This window comes from Electrona antarctica (genome assembly GCF_951216825.1).
Source record: "Electrona antarctica genome assembly, chromosome: 22".
NCBI classification, from domain to species: domain Eukaryota; kingdom Metazoa; phylum Chordata; class Actinopteri; order Myctophiformes; family Myctophidae; genus Electrona; species Electrona antarctica.
Window position 1 is genome coordinate 26,676,609 of NC_136805.1, and position 12,834 is coordinate 26,689,442.

General features: G+C 38.9%; 1 protein-coding gene across 1 annotated transcript; it reads right to left on the reverse strand.

Moving 5' to 3' along the window:
* Window positions 1-1,218: 1,218 nt before the first annotated feature.
* On the reverse strand, window positions 1,219-12,117 carry LOC306915312 (uncharacterized protein). The gene is made up of 11 exons (XM_079492613.1): window positions 11,990-12,117; window positions 10,024-10,125; window positions 8,062-8,289; window positions 7,730-7,978; window positions 7,378-7,459; window positions 7,075-7,281; window positions 6,824-6,963; window positions 6,522-6,719; window positions 5,482-5,582; window positions 4,442-4,570; window positions 1,219-2,977 (listed from the first exon to the last, which is right to left on the reverse strand). The coding sequence occupies exons 1-11, from the start codon at window positions 12,007-12,009 to the stop codon at window positions 2,655-2,657; spliced, it is 1,779 nt and encodes a 592-aa protein (XP_079348739.1). The 5' UTR covers window positions 12,010-12,117; the 3' UTR covers window positions 1,219-2,654.
* Between the last annotated feature and the right edge of the window lie 717 nt (window positions 12,118-12,834).

Below are 12,834 nucleotides of genomic sequence, written 5' to 3' on the forward strand. Positions count from 1 at the left end.
GCTATAAAATGTAATTTTATTAATTGAAAGAAAGTTACTCAGTGCCTCTTTAAGCTTGTTGATTATGATTGGAATTTATATATGTGCGTGTTCTGATACCATAAGGTTTTTTGTTTAATAATAATAATAATTATTATAATAACGTGCTTCTTAATAATAAGAAGCACAAGGCCTTTTTTATACATTCACCTGCAGTTCAGTAAGATGTGTTCATTGTGTTGATGTATTACTGTTATGTGATAATTAAAAAATAAAGGGGTTACTGTTCAATGAAGATGTGTCCACACCAGAATACCAGTATATTGCCGGGAAAACGATTAAAGATGCACTTCACCCATTTTCAACCTAAATTCATATGATTGGTCCGACTCCTCACTAATTAATAAAATAATAACAGGACCTCAATGGAAACATTTGACCATATCTTTGGATCTTTGGAGATTTGCTGATCGGACCGACTTCAACACATCACTACCAGGGGTCCTCACATCACTACCAGGAAGTCGATCAATCGGGTGGTTTTCGGGAAACGCTGGTGACATTCACACATCTAGTTATCACATATAAGCCACAATTAAGATACTCCTAAAAGCAGTGTTCATAAATCACCATCAACAATAACATAAGTGAAATATTCATTTAATACTATACATGCTCAAAACAGTGGTTATAAATCATCTAAAAAAAGTAATAAGTATAGTATAAGTATATACAAAATGCAAAAAAAGTACGATGCAGTATAAAATAGGGCTTCAGTGGTTAACAAGCTTTTCAAAATAAAGTGTGTCTGTACACACAAACACACACACATAAAGAAAGGATTAAAAGCTGCCCCAAAACAAGAACTTTTTGTCCCCTTTGCAGATTTGAGTGTGAAGTGAGTGTCTCTTAACCTGTACACAAAGCGCTCCAGATTCACTTCATCCTTTGCCACTGTATTTTTGTCTTGCTGTGAACAGATCACCTGTTGTGCCAACCCTTATAGACTGAGAGAAGACCCGGTCAGAGCTGAAGTTGACCAGAAATAGAAGTCCTCTTTCACATGAACTGGCAACTCAAAAATAACTCGGTCCCACTTTTAAAATTTAAAAATGTATGTTCATTTTGTGGACTGAAAACTTCACCTGTTAATTAATTGCCATGAGAGGCAGTAGATAATGACAAAAATAATGTTTCACTTTTTTCCTGTTTGAATGCAGGCCGTTTCTTCCCAGAGAAAAGGCTCATATGTGGTAGTCCATTTTCATTTGTTTCTTTATTCCGAACATATTAAAACATAAATGAACAGACAAAGGAAATAAAGGAAGAACTAGATTTAAAATAAAACAAATAAATAAAAAACCAAGAGATATCTATTATCCTTAGTTCATGTTCGAAAAAGGAATAGGAAGAAGTTTAGTTAAAAACGTATCGAGTCCTACCCCAGCTTTGTGTACCTCAATAAATCAATACATCAGTCTTCAGTTAGGCTTTCTGCCACAGTATTTACACACTCGCATTAAAGCGAGGTCAAAACTAAAAGCAAAGTACACACACACAAACACATACCGTATGCGTACACACTGTACCCAGCTATTCTATCCTATATGTATATTTAGTATATCGGTTTTAAAATATTTTTTAAACTTATTCCATGTTTCACATTGTTTCAAGATCTGCATTTGTTCCACAGGATAACCCCTTTCACTGAAACACAGTGGTATTTTAATTTGCACTGGTCCGCACTAACGGCTGATTAAACAGACAGATCAGAATGACTCGCTCTCTTTTGGAACAACCTCTGGATGTTGTTTGGTAATAATTAGTTTTGTGCTTTATCCCTGTAACACCCGGATTAATTTCTACTTGCAAAAAAGAGATTTCAACCTTACTACTACTTTTTACTACTAGGACTTATCAGAGCAACTTTTATGCACATTTATAATAATTATTAAAATAATAATAAATTAATAATTTACATTTGGGGGATATCTTTCACAATAATAAATAAAACATGTTCTAGACATTCTAATGATCACAAAAGAACATAGTTATTTTACTTACTTTTATCAGGGTTAAAGGTCATAGGTTAAAAAATGTTCAAAGTTGCACTATGTCCAGAGATTTTGAACTTGTGTAAATTTGTGCCTCTGTGGGGGGTATTTATATGCAAATATCATGACCAATGGCATTGCAAGTCTAAACAATGAACATCAATGATGACGTTTAGGTGAAAAAAGAACAGGAAAAAAATTTATTAAGTAATTCATTAATATAAAAATGTTACCGAAAAGCATCTTACAGGGTAGTTATTTGGACTGTTTTAATGTCAAATCAGATCTTTGAATTGTAATGCTTTTAAATTGATAAAGAGTTGGTTTGTTGGTTCTGTGAAGGCAGTTTTATTTATAATTCGTATTGCTCTTTTTTGGATGATAAATATTGATTTAGTATTTGTTTTGTATGTGTTTGCACACACTTCCACACATGTATGGTATGCATGGTAATATAAAATAATTGTATAGCAATTGTATAGTGGACTTTTATTTAAGAAATCTTTGACTTTATATAGTATTGCTATTGACATGGCTTTTTATTTTAGTTTTTATATAATTTATATGAGGCTTCCAACATACTTTATCATCTATTATTACTCCAAGGAATTCGACTTTCGTTTATTGTAAGTCCATCATTCTGGGTCGTTTGATGGGGCTGCTGTGTGTCTGCTGGCGACCAGATGGCAGACGCCTCTTGGAGCTCAGTTTAGTAACAGGACGAGGAGTTACTGTTGGCTGACATGGACTCAGTGCGTCTGGTCGTCTCGTTGCTGTTCTTCTGGAAGAGGTCTGACCCTTACCGAACAGTGACAACAGTCTTGATGGGTTGGATTTGATGTGATGAAACTGCTTGGCCATGGCAGCAATGGCCTGACTGTACATGGGGTCCTTTCTCAGGCTGCTAATGTCTCTGATCATGCTCTCCACCAGGTCCTCCGTGTCTGTTCAAACACATTGTTCAGCATTCAAACACTTACAATTATTTGTGTACCAAGAATTCATTTTGATTTATTATGTTCAGTTTGATACTCCCAGACAGTACACAATTTAATTTAAATTAGTTGTATGTCAATAGCGAAAATATCAGAACTACAAACTCACAACATGCCACATCGCAACGAATGTTCACTCTTTTCTTTTTACCAAATGTTTGGCTATCACGACAGAACACTAGTGTCCCAGAACAGGGATGCGTTTCATGTGTTTAAGCTGCATATCTCTGCTGTCGGGAAGAAACCACCCAACTCCAAAATGTTCATATTTCAGGAAATTTATTTTGAAAACAAAGCAATACTGCCTTATCAAAGTTGGTGTTGTGACTTTATATATTGTCAATTACTTGCATGAGAGGGAGAGATGTGGTGGAGTTAGCTGCTTTAGCAGACAGTTTGAGGGTCCAATGGAGTTAAGAGGTTTTGTCCAAAGTGTTTTTTTTTACTACTTTCCATTGGTTCAAAATTTCACAGACACAGACATAAAGGGTGTTCAATAGCACCTCAAAAATGAAGTTAGGAGGCTTCCTCCCAACAGCAACGATATAATAGGTCTAATTTTAAGAAATGTTGCCTATAATGACATGCCTACAAAAGGTAGGAGCGGCCATGGCCGTGTGGTTAGTGAGCCTGCCTGGGGAGCCAGAGCCCCTGGTTGTCCCAGGTATGATTCCAGGCCAGGCCAGCAATGTGTCCATGTGTGTCCCGGAACAAGACTCGGTTACAGGATGGTTAAATGCAGAGGACGATTATCCGCGACCCGACTACGGATAAGCGGTTGAAGATGGATGGAATTTCACATTATGTGTATATTAGTGCTGTCTAAAGTAACGCATTATTGACACGTTAACGCATGGCTTAATTAATGGCACACAACATCGTCTTTTTGACCCTTTGAAGCATCCATAGGTCCGTCTAGAAGTTTGTGTGAGTGAGTGAGTGAGTGAGTGAGTGAGTGAGTGAGAGAGAGAGAAATAAAAACAGGTTGTGTCTTTACTCTGTGTGTATTTAAACCAGAGATGATATAATTTAAAAGATAATTAAATAAATAATACATGGATTATGAATGGTTTCATAATATTTGGATAAATAATAAAAGTATAGTATAATAATAAATACATTTTGATGCATCCTGCTCCCTTATACAACATAATGCACTGCTTTTCATGAAGTTTATCATTCATGTAGTTTAGGCCAATAAAAAATGTGATTATTAAGCGATTAATTGGGCGATTAACTACTGTACATTAATCACAATTCATTTTTTTTAAACGTTGGGACAGCACTAGTGCATATAAATACAGTGACAAAACACACCAGTGGTGACTATTCTATAATGGTTTAAGTGGTTATGGTACATGTTTGTAGATGTGATATGATATGATGTGATGTGATATGATGTGATATTCTCACCCTCTTCATAGTCGCTTGGCACAGAAAGACACAGAAAGTCAGCAGCACTTTCAGCTTCACATTCCTCTTGATTGGTCCCGATGTCTCCTTGGCTTGGGTTCTCCGGTGAACTTTGACCTTGCATCAAGTCTGAAGACGATGGAGACAAAAGCAGTCGTTATTTCAAATGTCAACACCCATCCTGGTCCTACTGAACTGTGTTTAAGCATGAATTACATGGACAATAAGCTACCAAAAGATATTAACTGATGGATTACATTGCTACCAAAAACAGAATAGATTACCTTGATTCTCTCAAGAATCACATTTGTTACTCAAATAGGCACAAGCAGAGAAATATTGGTGGTAACTGTAACAGTTCCACAAAACTCTCAAGAAAATGTAAAGTCTCTGAAAGTTGATTTGCCTACCATGCTGAAATGAATGGAATACAATGGCTTCTTGGACAGTCGATAAAAGGAAACCGTTAACTAAACATGCAAATATGCATGGAATTAAAGTTGGGCTTGATACGTACATGGACATATTACCTAAAACACTAAATACAGTTTAGAATTCTGCTGTGATGCATGGTCAGATTTTGTCCCTACTCGTAGTCGTCACATACAGTTGGGTGCCACCGATATTGTCCCTTATCATTTGACCCATTTAGGCCTGACCTCAAAATTTTAAAAAATCCTTCTAAATCCTCCAGTTTTCTGAAATAAATATTTTCACGATTTTTCAAAAATAGCAGACCTACAAGCTCGTAGCGCGCCACTCGGTGGCGCGCTATGAGCTTGTAGATCTGCTATTTTTCAATAGCTAAATTATAACATAATGTTTAAAACACCAAAAGGGGTTCCCGCCCAAAATGGGTTAACTGTCCTTTTGCGCAGATCACGCAAACCTCAGCAAAAAGAAATAGACAATATCGATGGCCTCCAACTGTAGTGTGGCTTGGTGAGAATATGTTGAATAAAACGTCTGTTTTTTATGTCAGCTGACAGAGTGAGAGAGTGTTATGAAGCGAGGTCAGTGTGTGATTTATAATCACTTACTGTCAATCTGCTCCTTCTTCTTATTCTTCTGACTTTTCGGCAGACTGGACGCTGGTCTGCGTCGGTGTGCAGATCTTGTTTTTCCGAAGATCTTGTAGAGTCTATGCAAAAGATGACGTTTTAGTAGGGATGCAAATTATCGATGAATTCATTAATTATTATATTAAGTATCGGGTTTCAAGCAGTGTTTTCTGTGCCACAGAAACACGTGTACACGTGTTGCGGAAATCTGCCGCGAGGAGACAAAAAACCCCATCGAGCCTGTACCTGATGTACACTCGCTCTGTGCACTCTCGGAAAGCCCACTCAGCTCCGCCTCCACTCGCCTCCTCGATGGAGCACATTAACAATTGGAACCTTAACCATTTCTGAGTCAAGCTGGAATGACCCCCGAGTGACCGAATGGGTGTGAGGCTGTGAGCGAGTGGCCGAGATTTTGCGTATTGGAATTTGGCTCTAGTGTGGGTCTGAGCAGACATCGAAGATTATGTAGATGAGGCAAACTAATATATGATCTGATCTGGGTGTTCTAATAAATAGTGTTTATTATCGCGCGTCCGTCTCCATATTTATTTAAGCCCTCGTCACTATATTACAAGGATGATCTGCAGTTTTCCATATAGCTATTGTCTGCTGGCCTGTGGATACATATTAGGGGCTGTGGCATATTGCCTGTGCCAATATGCCATATTCCAACTATACTAATTAAAGTAAACTACCGGTAATATTATACTAAAAAGGATAACGATGAAGGGAAGAGGCCTTTTTACTGTACAATAATGTTTCGAGTTTATGTTGACATCTGCTAGCGTGCTTTCCTATGGATATGTATGGATACTGTTGACTTTGTCATCAAGACTAATAACACATACACATACTTTACATCAATCAGTGCTGAAGATCAAACGATATAGTGACAAATTAAGAACTTTGTGCAAAATGCATCAGGTCTCTGAGACCTGATAAAGACCTGGTAGGTTCAAAACAAGATTCTTACTGTACTGCATCATATTTTTTCCATGTGAATAAAAAGATCATACTTCAGCACATCTAGCGCTGAGGATGGTGAGTACTTCAGCACATCTAGCGCTGAGGATGGTGAGTGACCAGACTCAAACAGCTTCGTCAGCTTCTCCACAACGACAGTGCCCACAACCCCAGCAACACTGACGTTGTGATTGTGGATCCGGCTAATTTCCACAATAGTTGGGTAGACTGGTATGTGGGGATCAGTGCTCCTGCAGTGAAAATAATAAGGCATACAGTCATGTATGTAGTGGGAACTCAAACCCCAATGACATTAAAGCATGTATATATATTAAGTGGGGTTTGTGTGTTAGACCTGCTCAGCCGCCCATTCGTGTTGACAGTTGGTACAATTGTGAGTACAAGTTTAGCAGTGCAGCTCGTGTTTTTAGATACCCTGGCAGATGGGGGCCTGGTCTTCTGCCGCCTGGTGTTGTGCTGGCACCGGTATACTGTCTACAGTAGAACATGAAAAATATATTTTTAATAGAATCATCCTCCAAAATGTTACTTTATCATGACATACATGAAATGTTTTAAAACAAACAATCAAAACATAAGACTCACTTTCAAGATGGCCCTTTTGCCTTTACAAGGTTTGACCGATTCCACTCTCCACGTGTCCGGCATTGACTTCAGCCACACCTGTAAGTCCTCCTTTGTCTTAAGAGTCATCCGTAATGTGGCCTTGAAACTGATGTGGTCCAAACTGTATGGTTGGCTCACATGCTTGTAACTACACACATGGTACTCATTGTCCTTTGGTAGATAGTCCTACATACACAAATACAACAAACAAGATGTATGGTCGTTTCTCAGCTGAATACCGACATAGTAACAAAACAAGTGTAGAATAATTTGATACCATACCATCAGTTCAGGATGTTGGTCCACATTTAGCCCTATACTACTACATTTTAGTAGTAGTGCATTCCTGGCTCCCCCCACTAGTCTGTTAGGACATGAGGTGAGAATATTAGTTAGGCAGGCTTCCAGGTTAACATTTGCCTTTGTTTCTTTGTCTGCATCTCAGCAGACAAGAAAAACAGTGCAATCACAGCTTCAGCAGCAACACACACACTACACACATTACATAAACACACACATACACATAAAGTAAGCAGTCTGAACTCCAAAAGTAAACGGAAAAACAAAAAAGAGACTTTTTAAGAGACTCCACCCTGTGGCCATTAGTTACCAACTGACTGTTACACGCTTTTACCTCGTCTCAGTTGAGTTCTGTGTTCTGTTGTAGACTCCAGCATCAGTTAATTTTTGTGTTCTGTTGTCTGTTTTGTCGACTTCAGCATCAGTTAATTGTTGTGTTCTGTTGTCTGTTTTGTCGACTACAGCATCAGTTGAGTTCTGTGTTCTGTTGTCTGTTTTGTCAACTCCAGCATCAGTTGAGTTCTGTGTTCTGTCGACTGTTTTGGCGTCTAAAGTATCGTCCGGGTCTTGCAGACGGTTCAATCTGTTATGAAAGAAATGAATTGTGTCATTCTGAGTGAAACAGTATAACTGTTAAATAACTCAACTCAATCAAGATATTCTTACCTCACTGTCTCAGGTAATGTCCGTGTTGTGTCCACTGTTCTGACCAAGGCCGTGGGAAGTACAGGTAATGTCCGTGTTGTGCCCACTGTTCTGACCAAGGCCGTGGGAGTCCGTGTTGTGTCCACTGTTCTGACCAAGGCCGTGGGAGTCCGTGTTGTGTCCACTGTTCTGACCAAGGCCGTGGGAAGTAGGACAAATGAGGGTGCTGTAGGAACCACCTGCACAATTCTGAATAATGTTAAATAAAATCATTAAAAATCAATTTGTGTTGCACAAGCTCCATACTATATAAGACAATGGCCACGCAAAAGCAAATTTTGTATGTCTTTACGAATCCATGAAAAAAAAAGAACAAAACCTAGAGGCTCAGATTCTGAACGTATGGTGATGATGACAGCACAGGTTTTGTAGATAGTCTAATTGCAGGTCCACCTATTTTCACTGGACAGTGTAGGAGAGGAACAGTTAACGCTGTATTCCCACACTCTGATAAATGAGGGTCAGTGTCTTCAATAACATACACTTTTATTAATGCAACGTTTTGGTGACGAACAACTGGATATGACATGATGAAAAGTTGCTGTACTTTTGCAATACTTGGAATGGAGCTACATCAAACACTGCCAATGTGCAGTAAGCCTACATTTGAATTAATTATTGGTTTAATGATCCATTGCCTGTGAATACCAAGTGGTCGATGGTCTTATCAACACAATATGCTGTACTTTCATTTCAGCTAATGTAGTTTGTGCTAATGTAGAATGGCTGATATTCCATACATGCAATGTACTATGAGGGGCAGATGGGCAACCCTTATGTTTTTTTAAGGACATTGGGCCTCATGCGCCAATAAGTTCCTAACTTTTCCTCTTACATTTCTTCCTAAGTGAATTCCTAAGAGAAGTCCAGTCAGATTCATGAAACGTTCTTAAGTAGGCAGAATTGTTCGCAAGCATGTTCTTATGATGATGAATCCAAATCATCGTAACTTGAAGGGGTGTGCCAGTTCATTCAAATTATCATAGGTAGACGCCCCACATATCCCAATTAGCATCCTAATTACCATAGTGAACCGCCCCACCAATCCCATATAAGGCATTGGGAATTCACTTTCCTACCTGTGTTCACCCAGGTGGGTGTGGTTTTGCATGACTCCATGGCCTTGCCTGCAGTCACACCTGTGTGTGATTGCAGCACACAAAAATCACAGGACCTCACACACAGAAATAAAGTTGAGTGAAGTCAAGAATACCTAAACTAAAGTCTAAATATGGTGGAACACCAGACTCCAAACATTAAAAATCAATAGTACTGTAGAGGTACTGAAGTGAACAGAAATATTCATATTTTCAATATTTCAATATTTTCAATATTTTCAATATTTTCAATATTTTCAATATTTTCAATATTCATGAATGTATTTTATTATTTATCTCACAATAGTCAACTTTCTTATGTGGTGGGTATGTTGCGTTTGTTTGGGTTGGGTTGTAAACTCTAAACCAGTGGTTCTCAAACATTTTCATGTCAAGGACCCCAAAATTGACATGCATTCTGCAGACCCCCATATGAAAATATTTTCTGCTATTTATCAAAATGTTTCGAAAATCTACAAGCTCAAAATGGGCAGTAATGTGAGCTTGTAGATTGGCTATTTAAAAGTATAAAATGGGATTAAAGTGGTAAAATGTTCCATATTTTGCTGTGGACTGCCTGGAACTTCCTCAAGGACCCCTTGAGGTCCTCAGACCAAACTTTGAGCATCATGCAGAGGGCACTGTTTTTCCTTTATGTTTTCAGATTGCACTAATACCTACGAACAAATCACAGCTAAGAAAAGATTGAGGGATCCCAAAACCTTCTTAAAAACTTCCTAAGTGGGTCTAAGAACAAATTTCCTCTTAAGAACTTCTTAAGAACGGTTGGCGCATGAGGCCCATTAATCCTCCATACACCTCTTACCTGAAAAGTTGTCCTACAGCCATGGATTTGGGGACTATGGTTTTGGGGACAGCGTTGTGCACTATCTCCTTTTTGACGTCCGGGCCATGTCGACCAGGCGGTCTGTTGTGAAAGAGACACATTGTATCATGCTGAGTGAAACAGCTAAATAATCAATTTAGTTAAGTGATATTATATATATATATATATATATATATATATATAGTGTTTGTTCCATAACAGGGGTCCCCCTGCGCAAGTAAAGTAGTCGAACATACATTATCAGGTGAGCTGGGATACCAATTTCATTCAATCAGGACAGAGAACCCATTTTCAGCTTCAATAATTTTATAGCGTTTCATATGAATTATTATTTTTACTGAACGATGATTACACGTACACAACCACACCCTTTACAAGCCTGGCATGGACAGACTAGCAAGTAGCAACTCTCAGATGCTATTTTTACCATTTGGCATCTGTAGTTGCAATACCAACCCTGACAGCCCATTCATCCAACAGAAAAGTCCTATCTGATTGTATTACTGTATCTGCCAAATTTGTGTTTCATAAAAATCCACCGTAGACATGTTAGGAGCTACTTTCTGTCAATAATTTCTGTGCAAGGTGATTATTTTTGTGTCTGAGTTTTCAATATGGCAACATCCTGCTGCCTCCTGGTACACAGGACCATTGAGTGATTCCTAACAAGCGCTTCTAAACTCGAACACTTGATAATCATTTGACATAAAGTAGCTGATAACATCTAGTGGACTTTTATTAAACAAAAACTAGCCCGATACAAAGTGGATAATCCAAGCTTTGCGTACAGCTGCAATGTTGGTGAGTTTAACGTCAGTCAATCAGATAGGACTTTTCTGTTTGGATGTACGGGCTGTCAAGGGTTAGTAGATGTCAGATATTAAAAATGATCACCGTCTGGGCTATTTATTTTTGAGTGGTGCAACCACTCCATTAAGGAGCCATGTGTCTGTCTGTCTGTCCCTGGATGGCTGGCTGGGTCAGTCCGAGCACGAAAATTGCGTTTAGTTTGTGTCACTGCTGTGCAAGCCAGCCCCACCCACACACACGGTGTGACAGTACAGTACAGTACAGTAGAGTAGAGGGACCCCCTGGGGACCTCCACACGGTAACTCTGTCAGTTCTCAACCGTTTCGGATGCGGGGCGGCTTGCCGGAATCGGCCCGGGACCCTTGGCGCGTTCCTGGGGGTCTGGATGTTACAGGGACCCGCCGGAGTCCCCCGGGGACCCCCACATGGTAACTCTCATTTCTCTACAGTTTCGGATGCAGGGTGGCTCGCCGGAACCAGGCCGGCACCCTGGGTGCGATCCTGTGGGTCTGGAACTTCCGGGGACCCACCGGGGACCCCCACCCAGAGGCTCACTTCACACGGGTGTGATTTTTTAGCTCTGGGTTGGCATATTCGTCTGGTTCAGGGGTTTGTCGTCCATAATAACCACACTGTATAGTTTGTAATTTGTGTAGTAGTTACAGTAGCTACTTATTTCTTATTTATTAAGTTTTAAAGGTAGTGTAAGTGATTTTCTTTAGTTAAAATAAGTGTTAAAAAGCTTTTTTATCAAACAGAAAATGCATTTTCAGAAACAAAACTTAAACTGGGATACCAACTTTATCCAATCAGGATAGAGAACACAGTCAGGATACAGATTAAACAAGTGGAATTGTGGAAAAGTGATGACACAAAGCAATGAAAAGCTACTCTCCGGATTGGCTGACATTTTGTCACCTACCTACCTGAAAATGTATTTTCTGGTTATTAGAAAGCTGGCGAGACATGCAGGGAGACCTCTGTTATTGAACAAACACTCTAAACAATGATTAGTCACAACCAAAAAATATCACTTACACAGCTCAGAATGTATGCAGCGTAACTAGTAGCGTATCGTTTTAAAGTAATCATAGTGTCACAACACAATCTAATGTGTTGTTTAAATGTTTCTCACCTCGTCTTCTTCTGCTTCATGTTTATCGCTGCTACTTTCCACTATGAAAATTACGGAATCTTCTATTCTACTACTACTACTCTGCTGGGAATCAAGAGAGGGGACCATTTGACGGTTGCACACATTTGGTCCGTTTACACTTGCCCGTCTGAAAGCTATGTCATGTGACAATGGTTCCGGATACAGTCTGTTTCCAATGTCATACTGTACATTACCAGCTAGTCTTTCTAATGTTGTCTGTATGCAATGTCAGTTTTGAGGCCAGTCACGATTTAATAATAATCCTGTATTCTTGTCCAAGTTTACCATTAGCATTCACTTTCACTTGACTTGATGATAGAATAATGTACCATACATTATAAATAAGATACCCAGTAGTGTCCCCTGGTGGTGGATGTAGTGAATAACTACATTCGGTAGTCAAATTTACTTGCATGAAATAAAATGTAATGCGAGTCTGTGACACATCCCATGTGTGCAGGTTCTTTGGGTTACTTTGGTCAAGTTAGCATGCACTTTTATGCTCACAAAGGCGCATAATCTGTGGCTTTTGTAAAATAGAATAATGTGTGTATTTAAATGTACATTGAAGAGTTGAATGAATATAATTTAACATTTGTATCTACCGTATTATATTACATTTGCCTATACATTTACATTATTACGTTATATTATATTATATTTGCCTATTATAGTGGCACCCTCATTTGGAGCCCTGATGGTCCCAGATAGGCCTACTGAGGCCTACATTGCTGTGCCAGCTGCACAGCAATGTTTAAATGCTTCTGTTGCTTTCAGTGTAATGTACCAACCTCACACAGACATTCCTTGTATACAGTATGTTC

Coding starts and splice junctions, on each gene's coding strand:
- LOC306915312 (XM_079492613.1), bottom strand. CDS start 12,009: ATGAAGCAGAAGAAGACGAG. Junction 7,979..8,061: donor ACATTACCTGAGACAGTGAG/GTAAGAATATCT, acceptor CTTTCATAACAG/ATTGAACCGTCTGCAAGACC. Junction 2,978..4,441: donor GCCAAGCGACTATGAAGAGG/GTGAGAATATCA, acceptor GTGTTTGAACAG/ACACGGAGGACCTGGTGGAG.